The sequence below is a fragment of the Erigeron canadensis genome, chromosome 6 (assembly GCF_010389155.1).
Source record: "Erigeron canadensis isolate Cc75 chromosome 6, C_canadensis_v1, whole genome shotgun sequence".
NCBI classification, from domain to species: domain Eukaryota; kingdom Viridiplantae; phylum Streptophyta; class Magnoliopsida; order Asterales; family Asteraceae; genus Erigeron; species Erigeron canadensis.
In genome coordinates, this window is record NC_057766.1 from 22,703,156 (window position 1) to 22,718,619 (window position 15,464).

The 15,464-nt window shown below is 30.9% G+C and overlaps 1 protein-coding gene across 1 annotated transcript; it reads right to left on the reverse strand.

The window, feature by feature from the left end:
- Positions 1 to 699: 699 nt before the first annotated feature.
- LOC122603848 (plasma membrane-associated cation-binding protein 1-like) lies at positions 700 to 2,159 on the reverse strand. The gene is made up of 5 exons (XM_043776675.1): positions 2,049 to 2,159; positions 1,806 to 1,948; positions 1,579 to 1,668; positions 1,289 to 1,373; positions 700 to 1,196 (listed from the first exon to the last, which is right to left on the reverse strand). Exons 2-5 carry the CDS (start codon positions 1,911 to 1,913, stop codon positions 943 to 945), a joined length of 537 nt encoding a protein of 178 aa, XP_043632610.1. The 5' UTR covers positions 1,914 to 1,948; positions 2,049 to 2,159; the 3' UTR covers positions 700 to 942.
- Between the last annotated feature and the right edge of the window lie 13,305 nt (positions 2,160 to 15,464).

Below are 15,464 nucleotides of genomic sequence, written 5' to 3' on the forward strand. Positions count from 1 at the left end.
AATAATAATAATAATGGGATGTGAGAGGAGTGGGGTATTGATAGTCATTCCCCCCAAATTATTGTATAATGGGTCATTGCCTACTTTTAGTTTTGATTACCCACTTTTGTTTTAACCAAACATCATTAATGATTATTTTACCCATTTCTCACCCCAAAATACATCTAACCAAGCACCCCCTAAGTGTTTAGAAGTTTATAACTTTTAAAAGCATGTAAATGTTTCGAATTATGTGTATCAAGATTGAGAGCAGACCTAACCTCCCGTCCCGGACCCATTTTTTAGCTAGGGGCACTAGACAAAAATTTTGTTTATAACGTTAATCGTTGTTTATAAAACATTTTGTTTGTATAATGAAATCGATAGGGGTTGTAAATCTTTCTTTTCTGGTTCTTCCAAAGCATTTGAATCCTCATGACACAAAAGAAATTAAAACCATTACTTATAATTATACAATTTCTTCTCTTTCTCTTTATTATCTCTATTGAAGATATTCGCATTTTATGTTTTAAACTTACTTTTATTAGTCAAAACTTATGGTGTGATTAGATTTGTTGTAGGGACTAAAAGTGTTTAACTAGACAAAGCTATCAAGGATAAAGACTGAATTCAAATGGTCAAAAGGGACTAATAGTACTAACTTGCAGTTGAGTTGATTGAATATGGTTTTAAAAAAATTATTCATAAATGCCATACCAATTTAAATACGAAAAAAATAATGAATTCAAATAGTAATTCAACACATCTAAGAAATCACCAAATTTTACAAAACATTTACACAAAACAACATATATCAACTACAAAAGTATAGATTGTAAAAACGAACAAAAAGAAAACGTAACAAAATTTGAAGAAAGAATATATATATATATAACACGTTTTATGATTACTTGTTTCTTCACACTTATATTGATAAATTGACGTTTACTCCGATTTTTTTAATCAGCAAGCTGGTTTTGGCTCTGCCGGTTCTGCCACCACCTCCACGGCGGTCTTTGTTACCTCAGTCTCGGCGGCTATCTCTTCTTTCTTCTCTTCCTCTACGGCCACCTCTTTATCTTTGGTGGTCGTTGTTTCCTTCTCTTCCACGACTATGAAGGTCGATACCTTCTCGAATACAAAGAAAATAGGCCCTTGAACTAGTGTTGGCCCGAACTTGGAACACGCTTCATGCACCGGTTTTGATCCCGGGAACTCTATAGAATATGATCAAACCATGAATAAATTAATATCAATTTGACTTTATCCTATTTGTCTAAAATTAGAATGCATAATTGGATGTACTTACCAATTTTAGAAAGTTCTTCAAAAAAGTTGGTAACTCCAGTAGAATTCTTCTTTAAGGAAGCAGCCTTTGGTCCCTTAACCAATTCCTGTTAATTATTAACGTACATAATTAATCTTGTTAGTTCTAAGAACTATCAAGTAACGAGAAATTAACATGAAGGTTGACCATGACCCACCCACAATATCTGTAAAATTATATATATTTTAGGACTAATATTATGTATTAGTTTAGTTTGAAAATTAATTTGCCTTAGAAATAAATTCCTAGCTAGCTACGTCATTTTCGTTTACCTTAATTTCGGTAGCAGAAGCTTCATAAATTTCAATTACTTTAGTTTGTAGTTCACTTTTCTTCTCTTCAAATTCTTTGGTGTATTCTTCCTGCATGGTCATGCATATAAATTATAATATCATATTATGAATATAGTAATTAAATTAAAGTGGAACACTATGAACCAAAAAACTGTTAATTAGTGTTAATAATCACAATTATGATCATAATTTGTTTTGAGACTAACCTTGGAATCATCAAATGACTTGCAAGCTTCAGCTGCAGCGATTTTCTTGGGGTTTTTCTCGAAAATCTTCTTGAACTTTGGTACGACTGAGGACTTCCAGTAACCCATGTTTTGGTTCGATTCGATTTGACTTGAAACTCGACCTACAAAGACAAATTAAACTTGAGTTCTAACTCAATATATGTGTATATGCATGTATAGTATTTGGTTTAGAAAAAAAAAAAAAATGATATACAAACTTACCTTAATTAGAAATACAAACTATGCAAAGGATGTGTGTTTTAAGTGTAGACGAAAAAGAAATGAAGTGACTAAGTGCGTTATAAGGGGTTTCTTTTCAAACATATGTTGTATTTTAATATTATTCCCTTTCTGTCCCCAGCCTAGCCTTCATATTACAATTCATTTTCTAATTTCATATTGGTCTTTTTTAAATCAACCATATCATCATTAATTTGTTTAAACAAAACATGCAATGGTTTATTAGAGGTGTCCAAAATGTATCAACAATTTTTTAAAGTTGTAATTAGTTAAAGACCAACCATTTAATGATAAACTGATATTTGAAGGGCCAAGACCCTAGCTTGAAACTTTAAGTTCTTAGATCCAAATTGGGTGTGATCAAAATGTTCCTCAGGGTGGAGATCAAAGTTCTCTTGAAAATGAGCAGGTTTTTTCTGGAACGGTAGATAAGTATGTGAAGATGCAATGCATGTCGTAAAGCTTAAACATACTGTTCGGAAAAAAAAAATAGTTAAAGTCCTTGTATCTTAATTGGGTGGAGATTCCTTCAAGTTAATATTAATTTGAGGGGTAAAGTTATGAAGATCTCAAACCTTAATTTAAAATCAAAAGTCAAGATTTAATAAGTAATTTCAAATCTTAACCCTTGATTTTAAATCAAATGTCAAAATTTAATAATTAATTTTAAATCTTAGCCTTTGATTTTAAATCAAAGGTCAAGATAGTCTTAACTTCACTACTCAATATCATAAAATAACTTGCTTAACATTACATACATAAATACATTTGTTTATTTAGGAACATTCAAAAAGTTAACAAATATATGAAAATGCCAGCACAATTGCAATGGAAATATTTTTAGTAAAGACAGAAGAGTATAATTAGATATCGGTTTGAATAGATTTTGGTTGGCATTGAATGATTGATAGATTGAAAGAAAAATTGAGGAATTAAATTACTCCCTCCGTTCCATTTTAGTTTTCATGTTAACTAACTTTGATAGTAAATAATTTTGTTTGTACTATATATTAGTTGATGAAACTTATATAAACGAAAAGTACATTAAAAACCCAATCCATTCGTATATTTTATATCAAGTGTTATATGACACAAACAAAGTTATTTACAGTTAAAGTTAGTCAACATGACAACTAAAATGGGACGGAAAGAGTAGTAAGTTAGCTAGCTAGGGTGGTGGTAGGGGGCTATCACACATAGCTGGAAAGGGGACCCAATGGTGACCTGTGAAGCCAACATTATATGAAACAGTGATCAAGAAAGCTTGTCTCCCCAACGTGGGTTAGCTGGGGTGGGGTTTTCACCTCCCCGGCCCGCCGTCAATTCCTTCATTCATATTCTTTCATTCATTCATATCTTTATAAAACATAAGAAATAAACTAACATTATATAGGTTTTCTAAAAGCCGTTAATGTACATTAAATAATTGTATACTCACCATAAAATTTAAAGGGTGATTTTTTAATATGAAAAATATAATTTGTTTTAATGCACGTCAAATATAGCTCTTATGGTTGCATTTAGCATTTTCATTCTATTATTAATCAAGATTCAAGACTTGTTGCTTCCATAATGAATGTTATTAGATACACACTATAGAATTGTCGTGCAGTAAGAGATAAATCGTGTAACGTTGCAATAAAAAGTACATAAAACTTCGAACGACTAGCCTCTATCTTTAAAGTTGTGTGACTTTAACACGTACGTATTAGACTACCATTACGCGAACACATATCTTCTATCTTAGATGAAACCACACTTTAAACATAACTTCTACACAAATTTTGATATCGTCTAGTCAAAAGTATTCATCCAAACTTGCATAAGAAGTTTCACTTACTATATGTATTATCTATGGTAGTGTAGTGTGCTTTGTTATTGCTTAATTGATTTTCTTGATTTATGACTATATATGATTAAATAACCTTGGACCTTTGAAGTTTGGTCAATGGTCATGTAAATCACATTGTGGATATCATTAGGCACATAATAAGGGTGGTCATTTTTAAAACTGAATGACTTAAATCTCACTCTCATATGGGTCCATATTCTTACTTTGCAAATGCTACAGAAGTTGGGATCGAATACATTAATTTTTGGCAATGCATATGAGCATACAAGTGGGGATACATTCTTGGCAACACAGCTCATCATATGCATGTTTGAAAATTTTGGCGATACATATAGTGTGGTTGGATATTGTAAAACAAATATTAAAGTAAAACAAATAAGACAAGATATTCACCCTTAAATCATAGTTAAATTGATGCACGAAGATTCACGAAACAATTGATGCATGATGATATTCTTGATGCATGGTGGTTTTTAGTAAAGGGAAATATATTGTTTTATTTGTTTTACTTTAATATTTGTTTTATTTTACCTAACACCTACGTATAGTTATGACCTTTTTTATTTTTTTAACAATCTGTCGAGATCCGACTTTCAAGGAACACTGGACCATATAATTGACCAGCATAACACAAGACTCTGATCCCGCTAAAGGTTCAGTAGTAGTTATTAGTATTCAGGGAAAAATCCTGCAACCCAAAACTTGTAAAAAAACCAGAAATGCATCTCATGAGCTGACTTCATTTGCATATAGTTATGAATTTAAATGAACTATATATGTTCATTCAACTTCCTGAGTGTGTGACAATGACGAATTTTATAAATCAACAAAACAAAGACTACAATTATCAGAATGTGTATACAAAGTAAGATTCTATATATCTACATTAAGTGAAAAATTTCCAACCCTCCTAAGTCCTAAGTCAAGAAGTCCTTGGACCTTTAGCATGATTCTTAATCAAAAGAAAACCCAATGCTTTAATGTCGTGAACAATTTGGTGCACCGTGATATATTACCCAACCAAAAAAAAGACGCCAACTTACGCTGCCAAACGGTGCGTGTAAACGCACAAGAAACAAACAAGTGCTCCGCGGTTTTTTCATAGTTGACACAAATGGAGCATTGGACTCACTAAAGGTGTGTGTGTGGCCCATAACGATTGGCAACCCTCTGAATCTTCGGTTTACCCATACTGATTCTAAGATAACATTGATTTCGAATTATTAGGCCTAATGGTTGTATGATTTTGAAAATGGTTGTTTGATGCTGGACTAATAGTTTAGAGTGCGTTTAGTTCAAGAAAACTCTCCTGTTTTCCATTTTCATTTTCCAAGAAAACATGGAAAACACAAAACGCGTTCAAATTGTATTTTTCTAGAAAAGGTTTCCATAGAAAATGAAAATTTCCTTTTCCAACTTTTGCACTAAAATTAGAAAACTGTTTTTTTCTGTTTTTGTTTTCACTTTTCTAATTTTCCAAACCTAAAATTAAAAAACAAGTGAATTTGAACATGTTTTCTAGTTTTCTAAAATGAAATAATGAAAACTCCATCTCTTAATTTGAACGCGTTTTCAAAATTTTCAAGGGTTTTCTATAAATAAAAAACCTTTTCATTTTTTAGAAAACTAGAAATGGAAAATTTGAAAACATTTTCTCGAACTAAACGCGTTCTTAACATCTTAAATGTAAGTTTATTAAACAAATACGAAGTATCATACAATTTATCCATGACTAATCACTGGTTGATAGCCCAAAGGCCACCAGTCATCACTTCTTAAGGATCCTGGGTGACAGTCTTGCCAAAGACAAACTTGAGATAATCAAGGGATTATTAAGTGGTTGAGATTTACCTGGACACTAGCTTGACTGAGGAATTAATGGGTACCAAATGATACATGGGATTAGGGATTCCCATCCAATTACTTTCTTTTTTTTTTTTTTACAATTTATCCAAAACAACATGTCAATAAGAAATAACATTAAAAAAAATTGTTTTGAATTTATGTCTCGTAACAAACATATAATCAACAGGTAATATTAATCTATAATATAACTAAAAGAGAGGGTTAGGGGTACACTTGCACCCCTAATCCCCTTCCTTTAACTTAGTCATCCATCCTTTTTAATCCTCTAATTTTTTAATATTAATCTAAATTAATTTACATTTTTTGGTTTTCCATCACCAATTTACATTTTAACCCCTATCTAAAACAAATAATTTACACTTTTTGGTTTTTCATCACCAATTTATACTTTAACCCAATTTAAAAATAATTAATTATACTTTTTGGTTTTGCATCACCAATTTACACTTAAAAATAATTAATTTACACTTTTTGGTTTTTCATCACCAATTTACAATTTTACCCAATTTAAAAATAATTAATTTATACTTTTCAGTTTTATTGGTAATTTATAATATAACCCACGTACGACAACAAAAAAAGAAGTTACGATCAACTACAAAAGGGTTTTTCTTATTAGTTATTATATACTTTGCACATAATTAATCATTATTATTATTTTTTGACATTGAATTCTTATGTTATTGTTATTATTATTTATTTAAATTTAGTTTGTTGTCCATTATAGGTTCGTTATGACTTTTTATTCAACAACAAAAAATATGACCACATTAATTAGTTCATCTTGAAGATCTTAAGCCAACACATGTTATCATTATTTACGACTCCGTGTTATGCATGTATGGACTGTTTCGAACCGGAACAACTCGAAGAAAATCAAAATGTTCGAAATGGTCTTTGTTGATGAATTGGTATGTATTTTTCAAATTATATAGTTCACACTTAGAATATAAGAAACTGTAAATTTTATATTTAACTAAAGTTGAAGAAAAAAAGGTAAACTGAAATCAATATTTATATGAAGTTAATTTTCGTATGTTTCTTTTTTAGCTTTCATATTGATTAAGTTGTGATATATGACTTAACTAATCTAAATATTATATAACAAAAAAATAGTCGTCTATAAAGAAGTCGACTACCAAGGGTTTTGTTTTTTAAATATACTTTGTTCATATTTAATCCTTATTATTATTATTGAACATTAAATTCTTATATTATTGTTAATATTATCTCTATTAATTTATTTTGTTGTCCATTATAGGTTCATCATGCCTTCTTCTTCAACAATAAAAAATAAGACCACATTAGTTCATCTTGAAAATCTTTTGCCAACACATGTTACCCATCATCTACGACTATGTATTGTGCATGTATTGACTGTTTTGGAGTGGAACAACCCAAAAAAAATCAAAATGTTCTATATGGTCTTTGTTGATAAATTGGTATGTACTTTTTAAAAGTTATATATTTTTCTTTAGTTTTTTGTAATTATAAAATTGTAGTTTGTGTTTGTCTTAAGTTTAGATATAATAAACTATAAATTTTTTAAGTTAACTAAAGTTGGAAAAAAAAAAGGGGTTAACTAGATTCAATATTTATATGGAGCTAATTTTCATATGTTTCCTTTTTTAATTTTCGTAATTATAGTCTAAAATTGTTGTTTGTGTTTGTCTTAAGTTTAGATATAACAAACTACAAAGCTTTTATTTAACCAAAGTTGAAAATAAAAGGTTAACTAGATTGAATATGTTATTAATTAGATAAAGATGAAGAAAATTGTTACGAAACACGCGGACCTGAAGTTTAAAACCCGAATTCTAAATACATCATATTCTTTCCCTTACTTGAATTCTAATGTTTTAGCTTTGTTTAATATATTTTGAGAGTGTCCGTTAATTGAATATGAAGTTTTAATTACACGTACCTAAATACTAATGATTGAACCAACTTTTTCTCCCTTTCCATCGAGCATTCCCTTTTAGCCAATTCAAAGGTGGATCACAGTATACGGCCCATTGCATTTTCAAACCCATTATATACCTTTCCTAAAGATGTTGTAGGCCGAAAAAATATTTGACACAGGCCCAAAACCCATTATTGTAATATAAATATATGTCTCAATAATATAATTTTTCCATTCTCTCTATCTTTTTCTGTCTCTTTATTATTTGATCACGTTACCAGCACATTTTAAAACCTTATGTTAAAAAAAAAAAAATAGCCGTCAAAATTTTTTATTCCAAAGCCGATTGTTTTTGAAAGATCACACATCAACCTCTTTTTAATAATAGTTTTCGATTTATGTTTTCTTTTAATGCATATTATATGTTATAAATAAACAAATGCTTTTTAGAGATATGTAATTTTTCAACATGCGTAGATACTAGAGCCGATCATTTAAATTTTTACAGAATCTAGATTTATTTTGTATTCGACTACTTTGGCTATGGAAGGCGTGTACTAGATCAATTACTATCCAATTGCTATTATATAATAGTATTTTATTTAAACATATTATTGTTTACTTTAGATTAGATTTTTAAAAGTTTCATATTCTCAATCGTTGATTGGATATATTGAAGAAGGGGAGACGTTTTCGTTTTTCTTTTTAAAAAAAAATCATGGTTGAGCATGTATCGGCACAAAATGGTTTGATGAATTTGAATTACGATCTATACAAAGGTAAAATCCTTACTCTAATTTAATTGTTTATCACCTAAATATTATTAGCCATTAGATAGCTAATTGACCTACAAATAAAGAAGTCGTACATATCTATGTTAACACAACCAAAAGTTTTTTTTGTTATATTTTTATGAGTGAATTTCATATATACCCTTATTAAACCACATAAATATCAAATATACCCAACTTAAATTAAAAATATCATATATACCCACTTTAAATCTAAAAATATCAAATATACCCATTTTGAATGCAAAAATATCAAATATACCCACTTTAAACATAACAATATCAAACATGCCCAAATTCATCATTCGATGCCACTATCATCCGCCGCTGCTGTCACCACCACTACCAATCGCCGGCCATGATACGGTACGGGCTTCACCCTCAAGGGTATTGATTAAAGGAGACGACGGGATGATCTGTGATAACCGCGATCAGATATGGTGGTGGTTGGCTCGCTCTTAGCCGTGCAAGCTCCACCCTCGAATGGTGGTGATTAGAGATGGGGGTGATGGTGATGCCGGTGGTGATTGGTTGACATCACTAGATGGTGTTGGTGGTGGTAGTTGTAGTGGGAATAATAAGAAGAAAAAAATCTAAGGTTGAAATTTGTCCCTTATTATTCAACTTAATTATGGTTTTTAAATGAAAATCTAGCTATTTTTAGGTTTAAAATGGGTAATTTTAATACTTTTATATTTAAAATGGATATACTTAATAGTTGATATTACTACGTTTAAAATGGGTGTGTTTGATATTTTTATCTTGAGTTGGGTATATTTGATATTTATGTAGTTTAGTAAGGATAAATATGATATTTTTAGTTAGTGTTGGGTATATTTGATATTTATATTGCTTTCTAAGATAAATATGATATTTATTCTATTTTTATTTTAATTATTTGAATGTATTGGATATAAATATATAATAACTAGATGTACATATTTAATTCTAATATATATCATCCTCCACATGCTATATATATGAGAATTGAGAGCTACTTTATTATACTTATTAATTCTTATATTAGTTAACCGGAATGAGTTTTGGACTTAAACTATTTTTCTTATAACAGTCGCGACTAAAACTGGCAAATCATGTCTTAACAGGTTCGGTGCGTACAAAATTTTTAGCTTTTAAACATGAAAACGACTCATTTAACACTTGCCTTTTATGATTTGAGCATGACAGTTATTCGTTTTAAGTATCAAAAAAGTTAAATGTTGAACTTTAAAATATTAAAAACAATTACACTTTTAAAAATAGAAAAAGTTGCATAATACATTTTTTGTTTAACAGTTACTTTAATAGGTCTTAACAGATACCCAATTGCCAGCTTTAGTTGCGACATGCTAAAGATTTTATATATATGTTGGTTGCATGTGGTAATTATCACAGATTTCGATCTTAATGTAATGATGGGAATCATATGATATGTAGTTATTGAATTTGTTCACCAGTTCATGTATTCAGTATGCTTATTATTGAATCTTTTGAGGTTGGTATTCGTTTTTATATATAGTTTTTAGGTTGTTATAGTAATTAAATTTTAAAACAGTAATGATTGTATGAATGATATAAATTAAAATAAATTATTTGCTAGTTACATGAAAGACAATTAATTGTACGCATTGAATTATATAAAGGTTATACTTTGTGCGGTTATGGTATACATGAAAGTGTAATTTTAAAAGATTTTGAAAATTAATACGTATCATAGTATATGTTTTTGGTTGTTAGCTACTGACTATTTGTTTACTTAACTAGTCTTAATAAAGAGTCAACATCACTATTATCTTTATCGTCAGTAATACAATGCTGAGCCTACTTTATTCTTGGTCTTAATAAAGAGTCAACATCACTATAAGGTATGTTGATCTTTTAGAATTGATTTCGATTCTAACTCTTTATGATCAAAATTTGATCGAAGTTCATTCTTATGAAAGTTAGCTTCTAGGCTAGATAGAGTTTATTCTTTTGTTAAATACTCTATCACTTAATTTTTATTTCTTTAATGATCATCCCTAGAATCTACTTCTGTATGCATATATATAAACCTTGGTTAAAATTTCAATTGTGTCTACTCTTTTGATTATTACTTGGATGATCTATATATTACAATATGTTCGTAAAGTATTTTTTTATCTATATTTATATGACCATGCATGACTTACAGGTATCCGCTATTATAAGATAAACATAAAACAAAGCATATGGTTAATAAAATAGCTAGAGGTAGCATACGGTTTAAAAATGAGATTCTGATTATATTTAGTCCATTCATTTTACAATATAAAGCCAATCCCTATGTGGCTATGTCTATTTTCTATAATAATAGTAATACAGTGCCAAAGTGGTATGAAACATGTGTATGTATACAATAAAAGACGAAACATCATGTTGTTGGTTCTAAACATTATATATATTTATCAATTTGGCTTTGCGAAATACGAGCATGGACTATACATGTTTATTTATTATTTGTTTTGATATTATTTTTTTTATTATTGATCAATGATAAATATGCTTAACTACTTAACTTGAGTTGTATACTTATTCTTTTATAGCGATATGCCGATGCAATATTATATTTGAGTGTATGAAATTATGTGAAAGCTCTAGAGGAGCTACTATAAACTTATCACGAGAAAAGTGTTTTGCGATACATGTGAATAAAGCACGTAGTGTGACTAATTTATACCCATTATCCACATTGTTATTGGCCATTTTACTATACGTTTTAAGTCGTTTTTGTATGCATTTGACGCGTTTATGGTGTTTGTTAGTGTTTACAGGCTCTAAACAGGATACGCGTTCATTTGGTACATTTTCGGATGATTATTGGCCCGGAAGTGCGTTATGATGTTGAGAGTTGATTCGAGTGGAAGAGACGGCAGAGTTTGGCAAGTAATCGAGATCGAAAGAAGTTGGCTCTGTACAAGTGTTCACTGCGCCGCAGTGGGGATGCACTAGCCCACTGCGCCGCAGCCAAATACCACGGAAATTAGTGGGATTTGCCCCACTGCGCCGCAGTGGGGATGGCAACAGAAGGACTGCGCCGCAGTCTGGTTAAGAAGAAAGGAGGCCGTGGATTTGAACTGCGCCGTAGTGGTGGATACACGAGCCACTGCGCCGCAGTCACTTAAGATCAAAGGTTAAATGCACCTCACTGCGCCGCAGTGAGGGAAGGATCAACCCCACTGTGCCGCAGTGGATGCACGGGAAAACAAAAGATGAGTCGGTTCTGCATCAGATTTGGAGAGGGTATATAAGCAAAAACCCTAGGTCGAATTTCAGGCATCAAAAATCTTTCTAGGAGCTGTTCTACAATGGTTCTTCTTCCTCCAATCAAGATTATTTCTTAGGCGGATTCGTTGAAGATTCACGGGCACCCATCTAGATCGTATCTACTTATTGTCTTGCAATTTATTTTTCATCAAACGATTACATCATGTTTCTCTTCTATTTTATTTATTATTGTGGATTGATCATGAGTGGCTAAACGTTTAATCATCCACCTTGATGAAACTAGACGAATGATGTGATTGCAATATTTTTAATTCAAAAGGGTTTATTTAATTATCGTTGTTCTGTGATCTTGATGATGTTAATTCTTTTTATTAATTAATTTTGATATTGGTTGCATATAATTCTTCGTTGGTGGTACCAGTTGAATGTGTATGTGATTTTAAAACGGTTACTTGTCTATAAGTAATTATCACTAGTTCATGGTATGATAGTGAAAAATCATTTTAAGAAAAGATTAACTTTGTCAACGTGATTGATATCGGTTGGTGGTACCACGTTATTGTCACATAGGTTCAATTGATAATTTGATAGTCAATAAAACTGATTGTTAGAAGAATTGTCTTACTTTTGGTGGTACCGGCTTGGATAATTTTACTAGCAGTTAGGTCATTCGGTATTTTGTTCACGGTTGGTGGTACCACGTGAGTATGTTAATCTTGTCACGATTATCTTTAAACTCTAGAGAATTTGTTCTTCATTAAATGCAATCACATTTGAAGTTGAGGGAAGTCAAGGTGGATGACTTTTAATTATATTGTCTGAAATCTTTTTAAGTTTATGCAATTATTTTGCAAACCTATTTACTTTAATTGTCAAGAGGAATTTCAAAGCAACACCCGTTTTCCAAACCATTTCATAAGCAACTAATCATTTCCAATCCCTGAGAACGAACTCAGACTTATCTCTTAACTATATTACAAAACGATCGGGTTCACTGCCCGTGAGTGCGTAGTAGTGAGTTTTTAGGTAGTTTTGGTTTTATAAATTTAAAGCTCGATTTTGCACATCAGCACATGTGAGCCTAAACGAAAGTTTATAAACATTAAGTATTTTTGATTAATTGACATGGCCGGTTGGACCATCCCGGGTCAATGATGATGCGAAATATATTGAAGAGTCAAAAGATTTTTCAAAGTGATCATTTAAATTGAGGTCATTTGCTCCATAAGAAAGTATATGCTAAGAAACATAAGGACTGAATACTTTTAACTTGATGGAACCTATGCAAAGGAGATGTAAGTAGACCTATACATCGTTCATATTGACCATTTAGTGTTATAAATCGATGCATCGTCTAAATGGGTTATCAAAGTCGCAACATAAAGTTTGCGTGATTAATTGCTCATGTGATAAGATTAAAAGCATGTTCCATATTATATTGGCAGCAATGATTAATTTGGTAATAATTATTTAGAGCAAATGAATATGATTTGAGGCCATGTTATTTAGCATGATATGAACTCGCATCATGCCAATAATGTTTCACCCCATTAAAGTTGGTTTATGGTCAGAAACCACATACGTCTCATAAGAGTTTTGAATGTGCAAAATATGATTAAGTTGCTCCACCATAATGCACAAAGATGAGACTTAAAAAATGTTGGAAATAATGTTGGGAAAATAGCGTGCCTTGGAAGTGTGTAGGCTTATGCTTTGATTCAGTTCGAAACTGTCTGATTAAACTAGACATTAGTATGGCTGTTTTGGGTATGAGTTGAAACATGAAAGAGGTGTACGTATTCAATAAAATCATCATTGGAATATTTATTTATGACTTAAGTTTTTCATTGACGTGATTTAGTTTTCCCAACATTAGGGGGAGATGTTCCCAACATTAGGGAAGATGAAAAGCAGCTGAAAGAAGTAAGAATGAATTATCAAAGATCCTCACACCAATGAATATAAGTTTAAAGTTTGTGGGATAATTCATTCAGAATATTTAGTAATTGCCAGTAATGTTAACTGATCAAAAAGCTGCTTATGCTCCGATTGATAAAAAGTGATAGAAAAATAGATTCCAAAATAAAAGCCTCGAAATAAAAGGAGCATAAAATTTAGATGGTCAAAGTTGAGGTACAAAGACTCCAAAAGAGACTGATAATGAGAAACTAGACATGGAGGTTTTTGAGAAACCCCGGGTACCTGAAAATAATGAGATCTCAATGAGTTGTGACATGTCTAGAGACTTGTGGAATCAAAAATATATTAAAACGACGTCGAGATTGATTGAATATGATATTGCTAAGAGTATGAAAAATGTGAGGATCTTGAAAGCATGCATGCACATAAATTGATATGTTATGTGTTAGGTCCAGATTTACTGGATTCGTTTCAGACAAGAAGACTGGAGCCCTCTAAAGATTTGTCCAGAAATTATGAGAAGGCTAGTGAACCATTTACTTGTATAGGAATCTGGATTCCACCAGATTGGTTCACTGGACTTCACTCCAGTCAAGATCATTCCACTAAAGAACATTCTCACTGAAGTCGAAGACTGAAGTCTGAAGAAAGAAGTCTGACAAACAGCGGAACTCACTGGCAGACTTACTAGATCTCCTGACTAGAGTCCTTGTCAATGTTCTAGACCTTAGAAGTCTGCACACTGATTACGATGAATTGACTTATTTGCCTTTGCATGCTTTTATCCGGACAATCCATTTGTCTTTCGTTAAAAGTTCTTACATGCGTGTAAAAGTGGTTGGTTAAAGTGTTACAAGTCACATCATATTGACTTTATTCATGTACTTTAACCAATGCTTTTAAGGAATAAATATTTTATTCCTTAAATGCATGAAACCTTATTTGTACGGCAAAAATAATTTAATATTAATTTTTTTTGCCTATAAATACCAAGTCATTTCCCTTGTTCAAATTACTTTTGCAATTTGGTGTGTTTGTCTAAATACTCACGATCTTAACAGTTATACTTCACAACTTCCAGTATTTCGATCAAGAAGTTTATTTAGCAAATATAGATCACTTGTAGTTCATAAGGTTGTTTAGATATTTACTTTGTAATATCTTGGTTCTGCAACAACCTTGTATTTTATTTAACATCAATAAATAAAATATACTTGAAAATTACATTTGTGTTCCACCATTTACATACTTGTTTACTTATTTATTGCTTAAGTCTTTATTGCTTTATTTATATTCTTGCACTTATATTATAAGCAATACTAGTCCAATCTAGTGCATACTTGACCTTGTTATTCTACACTTGTGGGTTAAACCATCGAGTGAGGGACTTTACATTATGTTAGATTGGCCAAGATGAAAAGACGCTAGTATTTTGGGACATAAAGTCCAAGCACTTGAAAGTGCAGAAATTATATGGTGTAAGCAACTAAATAAAAAGTCTAGAAAAATGAGAAAGTATTGATTCACGTCTAGTATATAAAAAATAGAGCTCATTTGAAATTGAGATTCCATGACGGATATAAAATGCATGAAGCATGTCTAGTGATTAAAAATGATTGAAACACGTGTGAAAAATTATCGAGAATATTGTTTGTCGTTGAAATTATTATGGTTGAAATATATAAAGAAATCTGGATTTGGATATGATATATATTTCATGTAATTTTGATGATTTGAATATCGACAGAACTCTGAGGGAGTGTACAATGGTGATTGAATTAATGAATGGGAGATGAAAGACAAGGTTTGTCTTGATTTAT